Here is an 18,127-nt window from a genome sequence, read left to right on the forward strand (position 1 = left end):
AAGACCATATGAGCAAAAAGAAAAGGTACCAGCATATGAAACAGGAAATAAAACTTTAGAATCAAAAATAGATGAATACCCAAAGAGCATTAAAGGTTGATTTTAGAAAAAAGTATACATATCAGTCTTGTATATTTCATAAAGATGGGAATATGGGAGCTGCAGAATCATCACTTTAAAGTGGAACTAGTACTGATATAATTTTTGTTTGTGAGAAATGCGTAATTTACAATCCAAAACAGAATTACATTGACAACTGGATTTAAAAGGGTGTAAATCTGATTGGATTTGCACTGTTAGCATTAAGTGAAAAGGTGTATATGATTTAAGGAGCCATTTACGTTTTCAGCAGATCCTTTAAACAGTAACAGGCCTGTCCCACTGAGGAAATATATTACTGAACAGAAATAATCTAGTGGCTGCAATGAAGCAAAGATGTCAGCAGCTCAAATTCCTGAATCCCCAAAGACCAAGAATATTTCATATGTTGAGTTCCAAATATTCCGAGTTCTCTGAACGAGAAGTAGTAACAGTTGATTTTAAGAAATTGTTAAAGGAAAAATGCATTGTTCTGTATTTCTTTGGCATATGTGCAGGGGTGTGCATTCAGGTCTATCTGATCTGAACGTATGCATGTGTGCGTGTGTGTGTATAGGCATCCTAAATGTATCAAGAAGAACTGGAGAACCCCGCCCTCCCCCCCAAAAAAATCCCAGATATATTCATGAATCACAACAAACCTGAACAACAAATGAGGGGCTGGACCAGATTGCTCCTGCCACTCAGCTGCTTTTGGGTTTTCTTCTGAAGTTTCTTTAAAGAGGTGGTTTTAAAAAGGACTGCAGGAGAAATCTGACAAAGCAGCCAGGATTGGCACTCTCCCCACTGGCTTAGCTGACCAGTAGAGCCCCAGTCAAGCGTGAGGAGAGAACTCCCATTACAGGATCAGCTGCTTGGTGGGTTCTGTTGGGCAGTACAGTATAAACCGGGCTGCCCAGCAGACCCTGGGGGAGAGTTCTTCCTGCAGGATCAGCTGCTTGGCAGGCTCGGTTGGGCAGCCCAGTTTAAACCAGGCTGCATAGAAAAACCCTAGCCAAGCCTGCAGGGAAAGTTCTCCCAGCAGAATCAGCTCCTTTGTAAGCACTTTGGGGCAGTCTAGTTTAAAGGGACAAACAAAAAAGCCTCAGCTGAGCTTCCTCACAGTTGGTTTTTGTGCCTTTGCCACTGCTTTCTTTTCTTTGTATTTTGCAGTTCAGGTATATTGGTCCCACAGTATTTTTAAAAAAATCCCAGATCTGAATATTTTATCAATATGGGGATTAAGGTTCTCTCAGGAATCCTAAATTGGGGGAGGGGGGAATAAACGTGACCCAAAAAAATAACATGAAAAAGAAATTGCATACACCTAATTAGTATTGTTTAAAATTAAGCCAAAAACTTTTCCTGGCAATTCATCATGCAAATTCTTTCAAAGTAAGAAGCCAACATTAGCTGAAATCTGGACACCTGTTGAGAACCATCTTTTAAAATAATGTTATTTTAAATAACATAATGTTCACGTGATACTTGATGTTGCCCAAAAGAGTATGACAAATGAACAGTGCACTCCTTACACTCAAAAGTACCATTTATGCTCAAAAGTATACACTACTGATTTCAATAGTACTTCCTAGTATGTGGAGTGAAGCCTCCCGTTTCAGTCACAGACCAAAACACCCAACATACACTATTGCAGAAGCACTTGTAACCAACTGAATAGGGACAGTAATGTATTTTAATGTGAATATCAAAGGTTCACCTCAACTGTTTTGACATCAGCAAATTACTATCTAAACCTAACACAAGAACAGAAAATGCTCCTTACCTTCTTCTCCAAATTGATCATAAATCTCTCTCTTTTTGGGATCACTCAGCACTTCATAGGCTTCTGCAATCTCTTTGAATTTTTCCTCTGCATGGGGAGATTTATTCTTATCTGGATGCCATTTAAGAGCTTGTTTTCGGTAAGCTTTTTTGATGTCTTCATCAGATGCCCCCTTCTCAATTCCGAGAACGGAATAATAATCCTTCCCCATGTTGAATGTTTAAAAATATTTTAGAAGTCTTTTCCCTTGTCCTGTATGCTGAAAAAGTGTTAACATAAGTCAAAGCTATACTTACACTGTGCAACAAGCAGAGTTTGTCACTTCCTCCCTCTACCCAGTAGCTTCATACAGTTAAATATATACAGTGGTAAGAGACACTGCCACCCTGAGCCCTTGGAGTCACACTACGTGTCTTTGCTCTTTCTAGAACAGTAAATGCTTGGAGACGTCACTTCCCAAGTTAACTACAGCCAAAACTCCACAGTGCTTTCTCTCTGTACAATTAACTGTTCAATACCCATCCTTCTTTGAAGCTGAATCAATTCATAATCTATTAAGACTTTGTAAACTGATTCTTCTTCTATGGATATCTATAACATGAAAACAAGCTGATTTTGGACTATATGATGATGAAAAAGAGTTCTGGAAAAAACTAATGGCAAATTACATTTGTGAATAGGAGGAGTAATTTACAGCAGCTATGAGATGTTAAGTTGCACATTATCCAGAGAATACGGACTATTCTTCCTATTTATTTTGCCTGTATTGTTCGGTTTCTTGAAAGTTTTGCTTTTTAAAAACTCTAGCACTTCAGCAGTGATATCTCACTACATAACAACCGCCGCCACTGCTCATGCTTATTTCTAATGCTAATTCCTAGGCAGCGATGCTGCATACGAAGGTTGTCATGTACAGACTGATGGGACATGCGTACAATGGGCTGGATCTAATTACTCCCTTTTTGATGGAGAAATAGAAACTGAATCCAACCAACTGACTTTAAGGACACAGCTGAAGTGCTCAAAAGCCATGGCACCAAGTTACAGGCAAGCAGCCACATGAGACCAAAAAGGGGAAGAAAAACACAATCCTACACAAGAAAGGTAACCAAAAAGGTTGAGACAAAGAAAAAGAAACTAAAATATTGAAGAAGAGTTGTTTTTTATACCCCGCTTTTCACTATCAGAAGTATCAAAGCAGCTTACAATAGCCTTCCCTTCTTCTCCCCACAAAAGACATCTTGGGAAGTAGTTGGGGTTGAGAGAGCTCTGTGAGAACGTAACTATCAGAACTGTGACTAGTCTAAACTAACCCAGCTAACTGCATGTGGATTACTGGGGAATCAAAGCCAATTAGGCAGATTAGAAGCTACCGCTCTTAACCACTACACCAAGCTGACTACACATGTAGTGCTAACATACAAAAAATATATAATTTTACATTCAAAAGTGCTAAAATATAATTTAAAAATCATAATCCCATTGTTCTGCATATAAGTACCTAATTGTAATATACAAAGAAAAACAAACCATATAAATACAGGTGAAAAGATATAAATTATATTCATACACAAGAACCAATACCAAACACATTTCAACTAAAAGCCTTCCTCAGTGGGAAAACTGAAAGTGGACACTGCATAAATTTAACAAAAATATACATAAAACATCATACACAGAATGGACCCAAAATAAAACAATTAACTTTATGTCTCTTAAGCAATGTTTGTGTGTGGTTTCTTTTAATTTTAATATATGGAATTGGGATAACTACCTTACTGACATGTTCACCCATGGAGTAAGTGGTGATAAATACTCTTTAGATGGGCAACACATCAAGATGCACAATGGATCTAATCTAAAATACACATAAAGCATATGACTAAAAAATTACAAATTTAAAAGTTTCCTAAATTTTAATAAAAAGGTATGTAGCTAACTGGTGGGGAAAAATCAATGGTGCAATATTTACCTCTATATCTTAGACCCAATCTACAATGGTCAATGTTCTAATAAGAGTGCTCAGGTACAAACAAGGAAAAAAAACAGCACTATGGTAGTCTACCATAGTAGACTGTATATATGGAAAAGGTAGGGTGGGGAAATTGTTTTGTTCAGTGTAGTGACCTTATTGGAATATAATTCAAACATTTTGATTTACATTTCTTCATTACTGGACAGTTGGTATAAACAGTGGGCTTATTTCTCATACCTCCAAGATTGCTTTGGACTTTCAGGGGTCACATACTAAAGGAATCATAGAGCTTGAAGGGGCCATACAGGCCATCTAGTCCAACTTCCTGCTCAATGCAGGATCAGCCTAAAGCAGTGGTTCTCAACCTGGGGGGTCGGGACCCCTTTGGGGGTCGAACAACCCTTTCACTGGGGTCGTGGCAGGGCAAACAACTTGGTCGGAGGGGCCATCTACACAACAGCCTTGCAGGGTAGATTGAGATACAATGTTCATCTGTCAGGAGTAGCAGAATAGAGCAAGATTAGCATGGTGGGACAAGAGGCAGAACTGAAATGAGAAACCCTGGGGAAAAAACAATTTATATACAATCATGAACAATGGATCTTCACATCATTGGTCAGTTTTGGTTTAATTTCTGTGAAAGAACACTTGCATAATTTTATGGTTGGGTCACCACAACATGAGAAACTGTATTAAAGGGTTGCGGCATTAGGAAGGTTGAGAACCACTGGCCTAAAGCATCAAGGACGCAGCTCTTATCATTTTCTAAATTTCAGAATACATATTTTAGTATTCAAGTGTTTACAAAGTCTTCCTTTCTGCCTTTGAAACATCAGAGTGACATAACTGGACAATGAGTGCAATATTTATTTAATTATATTTGTATACTGCCCTCTCCTTAGGCAAAATAATTTTGTTACAAGAAGCCACTACCAGGTGGGGGTGTGGGAATACTGGATTAGGGTCATGATGTTCAAGGGGTTAATCAAGGGATTAATGAACACTATTTTCATAAGAGCACCCTGGCTCTTGTATGCACATGTGAAGCTATTAATTCTAGTAGGGGGAGGGGGGAAACATTAGGTTGCAAGTTGCCTGCTTTTTCCCTATCAGGACAAAAGGATGGCTGAGGGGAGGAAGATTTATCTCAGAAAAGTAAAAATTGTTAAATCTCTCTTTTTCTAGTACTCTCCAAATCTCCACCTTAGCTGCTTTCCAAGAATAATTAAAATCCTCATGAGACCTGATCATATATCTGACTAGGCTTGTCACTGGAACCCTGACTGGTATTTCTTTCCATCAATGTTAGCAATTCCTAAAAGATCCCTGGGACGTCACCCTCAACAGCTGTTCTGCACCAAAAGAGGCAGCTTACTCACTTCAGTATTGTACAGCAGTGGCTTCCAATCTTTTTGGCATGGTGAACCATCCAGGGCTAGCCCAAGGTTGTTTGGCATTCTAGGCAAACTATGACATTGGCACCCAGCTACTTGAGCATTTAATTTTCTATAATCGCTAACCAGATTTTTCTGAGAAACCAAAAAGCTGCACAAACGGTGCAGCTGCCCTCACCAGTCTGAACACCCTTTACTCTAATTCCTCCCCCCCCCTCAAGATTCTAAGAAACTCGCTCTAGTAAACATCAGGATTTACTTGATTAATATGTACACGATCAAGTAAAACCTGATGTTTACTAGAGTGAGGCTGACCTGCAAGTCACTTTTAGAGGCTTTGCAACCCACTTTTAAGTCTAGATCAGCAGTGGACAAACTGGTTCTCCAGATGTCCATGGACTATAATAAATAATAATATTTTTTATTTATATCCCACTTTTCCACATCACTCAGGGCAGGTAACAATATGTGCTGGCAGGGGCTCATGGGAACTGTAGTTCATGGATATCTGCAGAGCCACAATTTGGCCACTCTAGACCAACGGATTGGAAAACAGATTCTTCCATTTCCTTTCATTTCTTTCCAATTATACATAGCTCCTTGCATATTCTTTCTTTTATTTTGCAAATAATCCTAATCACATCAAGTTCCTTATAAATACAAATAATTTTTCAAGAAGTATGTAACAAGAGCTTTATAAAATTACACATGGTGTGAAAAGTGGACAGAGCACTTTTTTTCCCTCTCCCATACTAGAATTTTGGGGGTACCCAAGCTATGGGACAACAGATTCAGGATGGACAAAGGGTACTCGTTCACTCAATAAGTACTTAGATCATGGAATTCACTGCTAGTGGATCTAGTGAGGACCAGCAGCATACATGGTGTGAAAATTGGATCAGATAGATTCATGGAGAATAGGACAACAGCTACTAGTCATGGTGAGTAAAAGGAAACATGTTTAGAAGCAATAAACCTCTGAACCCCTGTTATTACATCTGTTCCCTTCCGCTCCCGCAATCCACCCGTGACCCTGCACCTAGCACCATCTAGCTTTAACCTATTCCCCACTCCTCCGCAGCCTCTCCCTCCACTCATCCCACCTGATCAATCAATCAATTTTATTTACGGTCATAGACCAGCCAGTAAAAAACATAAAATTACAAATATAACATCAATTATAAATGGGTAAAAACTAAGAAATAAGAACAGTTGAATATGGATCCAATAAAAAAGCACTAGGGAACAGGGTTGGTCCACCTCTGCCTTATTTTTATAGCTACCCAAGCAAATCTAGCAATAATTTTTGTTAGATCTTTATTTGTGTCTGAAAGTAGTAGCTTAAGTCACTGTTTCCTCAAACCTCTGGGGCATTCTGCGAGCAATGAGGCCAGTGTATTTATACGGAGGTGACGATAGAGCCTGCACTCAAATAGGACATGTTCAGCTGTCTCTATTTGACCTTCGCCACAGACACACTTACGTGCTTCTATCGGTAGCCCCTTGAACTTTCCTTCCAGGAAAGCGGAAGGGAGGGCATTATAGCGGAGAAGAGTAAAAGATCTTCTTTGTTCAGAATTTAGAAGATCAGTTAAATTTGTCGCACCCTGGTTAAAAGCACTATTAGAGAAGCTGTGCTCCTATGGTCTGTCCTATCAATTTATTCTGGGCCTGGGACATGACAAAGCGAAAGAACTAATAAGATGTAGAAAGACAGCATGATATCAATAAGATATTGGACCCACTTTTTGAGAAAGACCTTAACAAGGCTGTCTCAATGCCATATTTAACTGATCATCCCACCTGATCCTTCCCCTGCCTACCATTCAAACACCTCCCCGCCCTTCCCCCCCATAAAATCAAGCCTCCAGGCCCGTAACTCTCTCCTCAATCCCTCACCCCCCTTCTTTGCAGACTGTTCTCATCTTCCATTTCCCACCCTCTCCTTTCCATACAAGCACCTTTTTTACTTTTTCTATTTTCTTTGATATTACCAAATTCCTACTACAGAAATCAAATAGATTACATAATTGGAAGCAGAAAATGAAGAAGCTGTTCTCTCTGCTAAAACAAGAATAGGAGCTGATAATTGTACAGATGATGAATTGTTAATAGAAAAAAGTAAAATAAAACTGAAGAAAAATACCAAAACATTCATACTGCCAAAATACATACAACATTCCTGAAGAGTTTAAAGACCATCCAAAGAACAGGTCTGCTTTACTAAGTTCAAGAACTATGGGTTGAAAACAGGTATCATCAAGGGAAAATGTACAACTATTCCTCTATCCAAAAAGAAGTGTCAATAGCAAACCTTAATAGATGACTAGTTAAACTCTTAACATTGCTAAAGATAGACAGGAAGAAAAAGTAAACAGTGTCAGAAATAGAATCAAAAGTCTAAAGAAAACATTCCAGTCACTGGAACATAAGCAGAATGGGCCCAGAGGCTTGCTCATTCTGCTTATGCTCACAGAGGCTCCTCAGCTGAAACAGCCTTGCTCTGGAGTGAGGGCATACAAAGCTGCCTCTGCTGGAGGCAGGCTTCTTTGAGCATAATCAACTGAGCCCAGAGACACTTGTGACAGAGTTCCAAGGAGCCTCCCCCTGCTGAAAGCATAGTCCTCTGCAAGAGGCACCTGTCACTGATTGCCAAGGAGTCACACCTGGGCTATTTCTGCTTGTGCTGATAGAGCCCCCCCCCCCCCCCCCGCAGTTTTTCTCTGCAGCAAAAGCATCAAATGCTGCCTTAGCAGGGGGACGGGCAGTTTCTTTGAGCATAAGCAGCCTAAGCCCAGGCAACTCTTGTGGGCTGGACTGCAGGCTGATCATGTGCAACCCCCAGAGCTGGACCAAGCAGCCACATGAGCTCCCTGCCACTAGAATGGCTTCTCCAGAAGGAGGCTGGCTGGGCTAGCAGAAAAATGGCCAAGACACCAGAGCCTCCCGAGGCTGGCATACAGGCACATGATTGAAGGTAGCTTTTAAAGTGCCCTCCATGCTGCTACCAAGACATTTGCTGGAGAAAGACCTCTGCCTCATCCCCTCCTTTTCTATAACTCTCCCCTCTTGCAATAAGCATTTTCAACAGAATAAAATCAGAGTCCAGTAGCACCTTTAAGACCAACAAAGATTTATTCAGGGTGTGAGCTTTCAAGTGCAAGCACTCCTCATCAGACTATGAACTCCTTACATGACAGGGAATATATAGCAAAAATAAATTATGTTACATCAGTAGACTGTCATACAACCAAATACTGGCAATGATAATTCTTTGTCAAAACAGCCAATCAATCCCCTGGAATTCAGCGTAGTTTATAAAAACACATGGAGAAACCAAACTGCCTGTATCAGTGATCAAAGGCTCTCACCTCACTATATGCTGCTTGCCCCATCTGTCTCTATACAACTGTGAAACATACCTGCCAGGGAATTGATGGTAACTATCTTATCCCAAAGCCAGGAAGTCAAATTCAAAATTCCATTACATTGCCATTATCTTACAGCCACATTATCTTAACACCGCCCGTGGCGCCACGGGCGCCACGGACTAAATAAAACGCTAAGGGGTTCTAGGGCGGGATGTGTCCGTGATGAGGAAGGGTCCGGGTTGGACCCTTCCTCTGGACAGCGCCTGCCAATTGGTTCCTCCGAATCCCAGCCCCAGGAACTGCGAGCCGCGCGCAGCGCGGCTCGCAGTTGCTCCTTTGCCGCTGACCTCACACATCGGAGGCGCGAAGCGCCTCCGTTGTGTCAGGCCACCGGGCAGGGAGCCCCCGGCAGCCGCGCAGAGCGCGGCTGCCGGGGGCTCCCTGCCCGGCGGCCTGACGCGGCGAGAGGTGCCCCGGCAGTCGCGCGGAGCGCGGCTGTCGGGGGCTCGCTGCCCAGGGGCCGCCGCCTCACAGAGCTGCCGAGAAAAAAACGCCGCCCGACAGAACCTCTCAAAAAACGCCGCCCGACGGATCCCCCAGCCCCAGCACCAGCCGCGTCCCCCAAGGCCGAAGAAAACCAAGCGTAGGGCAAGGGGCTGCCCAGCAGGCGCCTCTCCGGGGCCGCGTCTCCTCACCCACGCTGCCTCACAGAGCCGCCGAAAACAAACCCCGCCCGACGGAGAACAACGAAACAGGAAGTGCCTTGCGCCCTTCCTGCGGCTGGATCCCCGAGCCCCAGCAGCAGCGGCGTCCCCCATAGAAAACCAGCAGAGAGGCGTCGGGGAAGGGGCTGCCCAGCCGCCGCCTCTCCGGGCCCGCGTCTCCTCGCCCACGGACCTTCGCCTCCACCCACGGCGCGACGAGCGGACCTCAGCGACGGAGTCTGAGCTGCCTTCCCGCAGCCGGACCCACCAGCCCCAGCAGCAGCAGCAGCAGCAGCTACGTCCCCCGAGCCAGCCAACAGCCGCTGAGAAGCCTCGGCGAGGGGGCTGGCCAGCAGGCGCCTCTCTGGCCCGTGTCTACTCCATGGTGCCCGGCCTCCTCAGCCACGCCCGCGCCTTTAACGGCCAGGAACAGCGCGAAGCCGGTGAGTATACCTCGCGTTCTCACTCGCCTTCGGAAAGAGGACTGCAGCGCCGCTTTTCGGGGGGAGGCTCTAGGACAGGGGGTGGGTGGGACTGTGTCCCTTACCCTTCCCCCTTCTCCCCTTTCAAAGCCCCTTTTTATAAAGGGGCTTTGAAACTAGTCACAAATAAAATAAATTGTGAGGAATATGGATACACGAGTTGAACAAGGTTAGCAAGAATAATGAGATAAAAAACCTATGTCCTTGTTGAGTCCTGGATATGTCATAGTTTTGAGTGTTGTAATAACTTGCATTTCTGCAATCTCCCTTTCTAGCCTGTTCTTGAAGTTCCTTTGCAATAAAACGGCTACTTTCCGGTCCCTTATTGAATCTCCTGGAAGGCTGAAGTGTTCCCCTACAGGTTTTTCAATTTTGTGGGTTTTTATGTCAGATTTGCACTCATTAATTCTTTGGCGTAGGGTTTGACCTGTTTGCCCTATGTAGAGAACAGAGGGGCATTGTTAGCACTCAATAGCATATACTAAGTTGGAAGATGAACAGGTATATAAGCCTGTGATGGTATAGGTGATGTTGTTAGGTCCAGTAATTGTGGCACCGGAGTGTAATTGTGGCACTGGAATGTATATGGCTGCAAAATTGGCATCTGGGTTTGTTGCAAGCTCTAGTACCAGCCCCCCAATCTCAAGCAACTCCTCACCCGCAACAATGCAGCATCTCAAGTTAACATGGACACTGGTAATTTAGCAAAAGCAATATGCATATTATTTAAAAGTTTTTCTACTAAAATTAGTATCTCTGTAGAACATTTTCATAAAAGGTGATATTTGTGCAGCTGCTTCTGCCATCTTGTATAGATAGAAACGCAGCCAATCTTTTGTGTAGAAAGTATATTTATAGCTAGTTTGAATAATCTGTTCTCAGTAACAAGGTAACATCTAAAATATACTTCATACTGTTTTTTCTTATCGCTACAAATGGAAATGTCAGCAACTCAAAGTGAACATGGGATTACAAGAATAATTTGAAAAATTGTATCTGGGAAGCTACATAAATTGTACCATGGGACTTCAGTTATCATAAAGGGGCCTACATCAAGTGTTCCAACCTTTTTAAGATGGTGACCAACATATCCAAATTTACTTTGTATGGTGACCATTCCACGGCTGGCCAAGGGTTTTTTGAAGTCCTAGGGAAACTACAATTTTGACACCCATCTATTCCAGCATTTTAGTTTCTATATTCCCCAACCAGATGTTCTTGAGAAACCAAAAAAAAACCCCAAAACCACACACACAAAGTCTGCAGCTGCCCTACTGTGAACTCCTGCCTCCTTCTCCTCTTTCAACTGGACCAGTCCCTGCTCCTTTCTTAAGCTATTGAAGTGACTAGTTGTCTGACAGTTTTTCTCCTAATTATTGCCACAAAGGAGGACAGGGAAATGAGAATCTGAGGAGTTAGCAGAGATGAAAGGAAAAGAAGAATTCAAAGGGTAGGAGCTGCTCACTTTCATAGGCTTTACAACCCATTTTGGAGTCTCAACACTGACCCTACACAGATTTTTAGCACTTCATGACTGCAAAACAGCTTTTATCATTTTTTTACACGTTCTACTAAAATTGAGAATTTTAAAATTAAAAGAGAAAGGAGAACTCTAATAATGATTGGTGGTTATCGCATGCATTTCAAATAACCCACAATCACATGATCAAGAAACATACAATCTATCTACATTGAAGCATCTGATTCTTTTCAGGCTTCTTCCCCAGTTTTTTCAAAGAGAACGCCCTTGCAGCATGCCTCGCCTATGGAGCATAAAGTCTGTAAGAAGCTTTCTGCAACAAATACTTTCCAATCATGTTTTTTTCCTCTTTGTATAATACTTCCAAAAGTCTTGATTCAGTAACATCACCACAACATCTCAAACACACTGGTTGCACTTAAAGTTCACTCTGCTGTAATTTAAACAAATAATTCTGTTAGGATGTGTACAACAAGAGATGATAGGAAAAGCACAACTTTGGATTAAAAAAAATATTTTGTTTTAAAGGCTGGCAGTGGATGAGAATGCGCAGTAATGTGTTTAAACTACAAGTACAACGATATAGGCTAGAGATCAGGAAAAAAACTTCACAGTCAAGAGTAGTTCAGCAGTAGAATAGGCTGCCTAAGGAGGTGGTGAGCTCCCCCTCACTGGCAGTCTTCAAGCAAAGGTTGGATACACACTTTTCTTGGATGCTTTAGGATGCTTTGGGCTGATCCTGCATTGAGCAGGGGGTTGGACTAGATGGCCTGTATGGCCCCTTCCAACTCTATGATTCTGTGATTCTGACTCTATGATGGTGCCTTTAACCTATTTATTATTTAATTTAATATTTAATATTCATGGGAAAGCACTGTTGTTATAGAGCAGGAGATCTCATGGCTAGAAATGGGGGGGGGGGGACCTGTACAATGTAAGTTTGGGAAGTAACAAGTAGGAAATTATGTTACTTGTCCTGAATAACATCAGTTTGTAATTGGTGCTGGTGACCATTTCAGAAGCACATTGGGGGATTAAATAATCAGTTAAGGGCACCTAAGGAGGGCCCTGTCCGTGATGAATGACTGACAATCGGAGGGCCCAATCGGCAGGCGCAAAGTGCATTTTTATCACACTGACACATACACATATACTCGTACTAGAATCAAAGCCCATTTTATAAAGCAATAAAATGGGCGCTAGAAGGGCTCTCCCTGCCCCCCCCCGTCGACTCCTAAAGGTGGAAGATGGGTATGGGCCGTGCTGGTGGTGCAGCGGGGCTCGGCGAGTTTAGTGCGGTGGCACTTACTGGGGCGAGGACACGGCGTGAAGGAGATGAGGAGATGATCGGGGATCGGGCAGCCATGATGTGCCGCGCGGCTGGCGAGGGCTGTGCGCGGTGCTTGCGGCAGAGTCTTTAGCGGCAGCGCGATGTAGAAGCCGGGCAGCAACGTGTGTAGGCGCGGCTTGGCGCGGAGCAGCTCTGCGGCGGCCTCATGGATTCGGCGGCCATTTCACAGCTTGTGGCTGGTCGCGGGGGCGGTGAGGAAGAGCGGGGACGCCGGCGTCAGCGGAGAAGCGTCGATGGCGGTCCATGGGCGCGGCAGCAGCGGTGAAGGTCGGACAGAGGGCCAGGGACGGAGGAAGTGGTGGCCGCGGTGGCTGGGCGAAGGTCCGTGAGAGGGCAGCAAGGGGGGTAATGGGCCGTCGGGGAAGGGCAGTCGCTGGCCGGAGGGGAAGGGATTTTCCCCGAGGCCAGCAGCGTGGGGCGAGCCTCCTCCCTGGTGGCCATCCGGGCAGGATGGCGACTCGGTAGGTGTGTAGTCTTGTGGTGCGGCGTTTGGGAGACGGGCCAAGTGTCCAACAATTGGACACTTGGCCCTGGAGTGCCACTCGGAGGAGCAAATCAGGAGCCACTTCGCGGCTCCTGATTCGCTCCTCCGAGTTTGTATCCTGGACAGAGCCCGCCCTAACTCCTCCCGAACAGCCCTTACTCCTTTATTTAATCCGCTACGCAGGAGCAGATTAAAGATAAGAAGACAGATATTTTTTAACAAGTCAACATTTGAAAACTAGATTTGAAAGAAACAAAACACCCTCCTACACAATGGGTTGGACCAGGGCTAAATATTCTATTGTCAGAAAGGAACTTTCTTGCCTCCACCCCCCCCCCCCGAAACGCACTGATCTCCACAACATATTTCTCCTGGAGGACTGGATCTGAAATACAATCAGTGTGGAGTGTGTGGATGTCTACAGGAGTCAAAGAGAATCAGTGGCTACTGCCAATTTAGTTTGGATCCAACCCAATGCTTGTGCTGTAGATTAAAATTATAATGCTATATATATAACTGAGAATGAGAAAAGATAAACGACATGTTGCTGGGAATTGATGCCTGTTAATGTTTACTTTCTGGAACATTTAGAACAGAATTACACAAACCATTTTTCTTACATTCATATTAGAATACTTTAAAACAGACAGTTAATTCATGCTATCAAAATTTTACCAAAAAAGGAGCAGCAAAATTTCAGTAGTGGACATGTGACATATTTCAGGGGGTGGAGTATGTTTCAAATATCTATGCTAGCTACTCACTTCCAAGGGTTTGTCTCTACCCACACACTGGAATATGAGTCACACTGCTAAAGTTAAAGTTTATAGAAGATTTAGAAGACAGATACTCTCATATTGTTAAAAGGACATGGCTTATCATTGTTACACCAGACAATCAAGAGATTCTGAAATTTACTCTCTTATCACAGCACATATTAGAAAAATGGTTTTGAACACTAAACCCACGACCCACTTTTCATATCCAGAGAAACCAAATGTAACCAGAGTTATGATGTGCTTTACCATGCAAAGTGTACACAAAGCAACAGAGGAATGAATAGGGAGGGGGGAGATGTAAGGTAGCCTGGTCAAGACAAGAGACAAATGGAAGACAATGGGGGTCGGGTGTTTGTGAACATGCCTATGCTAAAGAGGAATCTTCTTTAGTGACCTTGTCTTATTGTCATATTGTTCCTGTGTCCATGCGCAGATCTCTTCTTCTTCTCTTATGTATGTACACGGATACCAAGACACACACACAGAGCTTTTTAAAAGCTAAAAGTCAGATTCACAACCTGGAGGATGAAATTCTGCAAGCTACATGCAGACTCCAACCCATGAGCCAAAAATTACTACAGAAGACATAATGAAAGTGGAAGCTAACGTAACTGTCATTTGCTAATTCATCACTATAACAAAAAAGAGACGATGAATTTTGCTAAATCTTTCATATGGAATATTCCAGGTTACTTCCACATGACGACTTCTCCCCAATTGGAGAACTGCATGTCCCTGCAAGGGAGCATACATCTGATTCTAAGGAAGACCTGGAGCTCATAGGACTTGTCTCTTTAAAAGAGATCAAAGAAAAAAACAACCTTTAATACAATTTAAAACGAAGAGTTGGTTTTTATACTCCACTTTTCACTGCCCAAAGGAGTGTCAAAGTGACTTACAATTGCCTTCCCTTCTGCTCCCCACAACAGACATCCTGTGAGATAGGTGAGGCTGAGAGAACTCTGACAGGACTGCTCGGTCAGAACTGTACTATCAGGTGTCAAGAACCGTGGCTGACCTGCTCTATCAGAAGCGACCCTCTCGAATAGAACTGCTCCAGACACAGGTGGTGCTAAGAAGCTAGTCTTTATTGAAAAGATCCATACGATGATGCGAAATAAAACATGGTGGGTGCAGGGGATGCACTGACAGAGACAGGGGTGGGTTGACACCTTTGGGGTATTTATAGGAGGGTAATTCAGGCTGGAGACATCTGGTCTGCCCTTAACTGTTGTCCTCAGCAGTAAATTTCCAACATCCCCCAAACAAACCAAGAACAGCAGGGTGAAGACAGAGTTCTCAGAGTTCTTGAGACAGGGGAGGAAGAGCCCCCTTGAGCAATAAAGCCTGGCCAAAAGGCAAGAGAAGGTTCAAAGAAAGACCTGGAATCTCACCAGGGGAGAGGGGGGTGGAGCTCAATAAACTTCTAACTCAACTCTCCTGGCTCCAGCAGCAGAGCAGATATGACATCAAGGCTGTGACAACCCTATGGTCACCCAGCTGGCTGCATGGAAAAGAGCTGTGAATCAAACCCGGCTCGCCACATTAGGTTGCCATTTTTAACCACTACACCATGCTGGAAATGTAGAGTGGATTAGTTCCTAATCAAGGGATGGGGATAGAGCTAAATTACACCAAACTGAGCTTTTCTTCTTTGGGGGCTTTTCTTCTTTTTGATGTGGAACATATCTTCTGGCTCACCTCCTCAAACTAATATGAATATGGACATGATTTCTGAGATCCCACCACAGTGAGAATGCCAGAAGACACAGAGGCAGCTGAGGCAGCTGAGGAGGCCAAGGCAGCGCCCCGCTGCACCACTATCAGAGGACTAGCCAGTGGCCAGGGCCCAGCCAGAGCCACGCCACCCCAAGTAGCCTAGCCAGAGGCTGCTCCACCAGCAAGAGTCCAGCCAGCGGCTGCGCCACAGCCCGAGGCCAAGGCAGTGGCCACGCTGCCCTGGAAGCCCGGCCAGCACCTGTGCCACCAGCGGGGACCGAGACAGCGGCCATGCCACAGCCCGAGACCGAGGCAACAGTTGCTCTGCCCCCAGAGAACCCAGCCAGCTTCTGCGCTAACAGTAGGGGTTGAGGCAATGGCAGAGGCAGCAAACAGTAAACAGGAAGGGGGGAAAGGGAAGAGAGTTTGTGTGTGTGTTTGCTTGCGAGGGAGTAAGGGAGGGGAGGAGGATGGGGAACCAAAATGTAAGGGAGGAAACAGAAGGGGGGAAGGGAAGGGGGTCTGTTTGCTTGTATGTTTGCAAGTGACGGAGGGGGGAGGAACCAAGGAGGAGGTTAGGAAACCAATAGGTAAGGGGGAAAACAGGAGGGAAAAGGGAAGGAAGTGTCTGTGTGTGCATTTGCGAGTGAGGGGTAGGAAAACCAAGGAGGAGGTTGGGAAACCAAAAGGTAAGGGGGGAAATGGGAGGGGGGACTATGTGTGTTTTTTCAAGTGATGGAGGAGGGAGAAACCAAGAAGGAGATTGGGAAACCAACAGGTAAGGGGGGAGGAGGGAAGGAATGGAGTCTCTCTGTGTGTATGTGTGTTTGTAAGGGAGGGAAGGGACCCTGACCAAGTAGTCCCAGAGTAGGGATGTGTTCCACATACTTTCTGAAAGTCAGACTGTCAGTAAAAAAATTTGCATCTGAGTTATGCTTTCGGTTTACATCATGGTTCATGTCTGAAGGGAGAAATGGGGTTAGTGTGACTGTGATGGATAGGAGGCTCTTCTGCCCCTGAACAGCCCCTCAAAAGATTGTCATATCAACACTTCAGCACCAGTATAACAGAAAGAACCGGTGAAAGGGGAACAGCAAGATGCAGAGCATCTTCCTCCTGATGTATAAGCGGCCAGCAACAGAACTCTCAAAACTTTTCTACTTCCTAGATGCAGTAGTCCAAATGTTAACAGGATGCCAGCTGAAGTTGTATCCATCCAAGATGGTTGTGGCTGGAAAAGACTGAGATGCAAGCTGAAGTATCACCCCAAGGCTAGATGGTGATTAGCTAACACCCTTGGGATGTGGTTGGACTCTGTGCTATCATTGGATTAAACAAGTGCCCATGCTAGCATATTTGACATTTTCTCACCTATGCCAGGCCTACCAGCTGACTCCTTAATTTGCCTGGGTTGAAGCATGCCACAGTGATCCATGTATTAGTCACCCCCAGATTTAACTACTGTAATACACTCTATGTACAGTTACCCTAGAAAATACATCAAAGAACGTAATCCAGAATGCAGCTGCCAGGATACTGACAGAACACCATGGTCAGCTTATAATACACCAGTTTTGTGGCAGCTGCACAGACTGCCAATTAGTCTTTGGATCTAATTCAAAGTGTTAGTGTTAACCTTTAAAGCCTTCAACAGTCTGAGACCCTCATACCTATGGGACTACCTCTCCTGTTACAACCCCAAGCTCCCTTTGGTCATTCATTAGAGGCCTTTTGCAAGTGCCAGGCCCTGAGATGGTTCAAGTAGCTGACACCAGGGGAAGAGCCTTCTCAGTTGTGACCCCAATCCGGTGGAATGCACTACCTCGTGACACCCAAGGCCTGCCAAACTTGTTTAGTTTCCACAAAGCGTGTATGGTTGGATTGTTTAGGTTGCTTTTGATAGCAGTACAGTTAGCCACTTATTTAATCTTTTTTTTAAAAAATATTTGTTACATTTCTATGCTGTCCTCCCTTGCTGCTGCTTTTACCAAATGTTTTTGGTCAATATTTCAATGTTAATATTTTATATTTGTCATATGCTTTGTACTTTAGTATCATAAACAGGTGAACATTGTTTGAATGACCTTTTAAGTAGGCCATCTCTCCCAGCAGATTCCAACCTTTTAACTTCCATCTGCTTTTCCTAAAATTCAAGCAAAACATCTGTATTACCACTTGGTTAACACAGGCTCCCTCAACCAGGGTTTTATCAAACTTTGGAGTTTCCTAATGCCCCTGGAAGGGTTTCCAAATGGGAGTTAATTAACTATTTATATATTTTTAAAATTTGTTTTAAAATGTATTGGGTGATATGACTATATATGGTCCCCCCTCCCAAAAAGGACAATGATTGGCCTGAAGGGGGTGAAAGGGGGAGGGGCCCCAGGTGGGCACATACTCAGCTATCCTTCCCAACCATATTCTGCATGATCACACCACTTCTGGGTTTCTCAGATGTTTCAGGGGTTTCTCAATGGTTAAACCGTTGAGAAAGGCTGGTTTAACATGCCTCAATCTATTCTCA

At 44.1% G+C, this 18,127-nt stretch overlaps 1 protein-coding gene across 8 annotated transcripts in view; it reads right to left on the bottom strand.

The window, feature by feature from the left end:
• DNAJB4 (DnaJ heat shock protein family (Hsp40) member B4) overlaps positions 1–18,127 on the bottom strand; it is a 32,216-nt gene that overhangs the window by 10,994 nt on the left and 3,095 nt on the right. For 6 of the 8 annotated variants that reach the window (XM_077333264.1, XM_077333262.1, XM_077333265.1 and 3 more), the window contains one exon: positions 1,865–2,123. In XM_077333264.1, coding sequence (XP_077189379.1) covers positions 1,865–2,075 — 211 coding nt within the window. In that variant the 5' untranslated portion in view covers positions 2,076–2,123. The remainder of the gene's footprint in view (positions 1–1,864; positions 2,124–18,127) is intronic. The other 2 variants (XM_077333268.1, XM_077333266.1) reach the window with 1 other exon arrangement.

The sequence above is a fragment of the Paroedura picta genome, chromosome 4 (genome assembly GCF_049243985.1).
Source record: "Paroedura picta isolate Pp20150507F chromosome 4, Ppicta_v3.0, whole genome shotgun sequence".
Taxonomy (NCBI): domain Eukaryota; kingdom Metazoa; phylum Chordata; class Lepidosauria; order Squamata; family Gekkonidae; genus Paroedura; species Paroedura picta.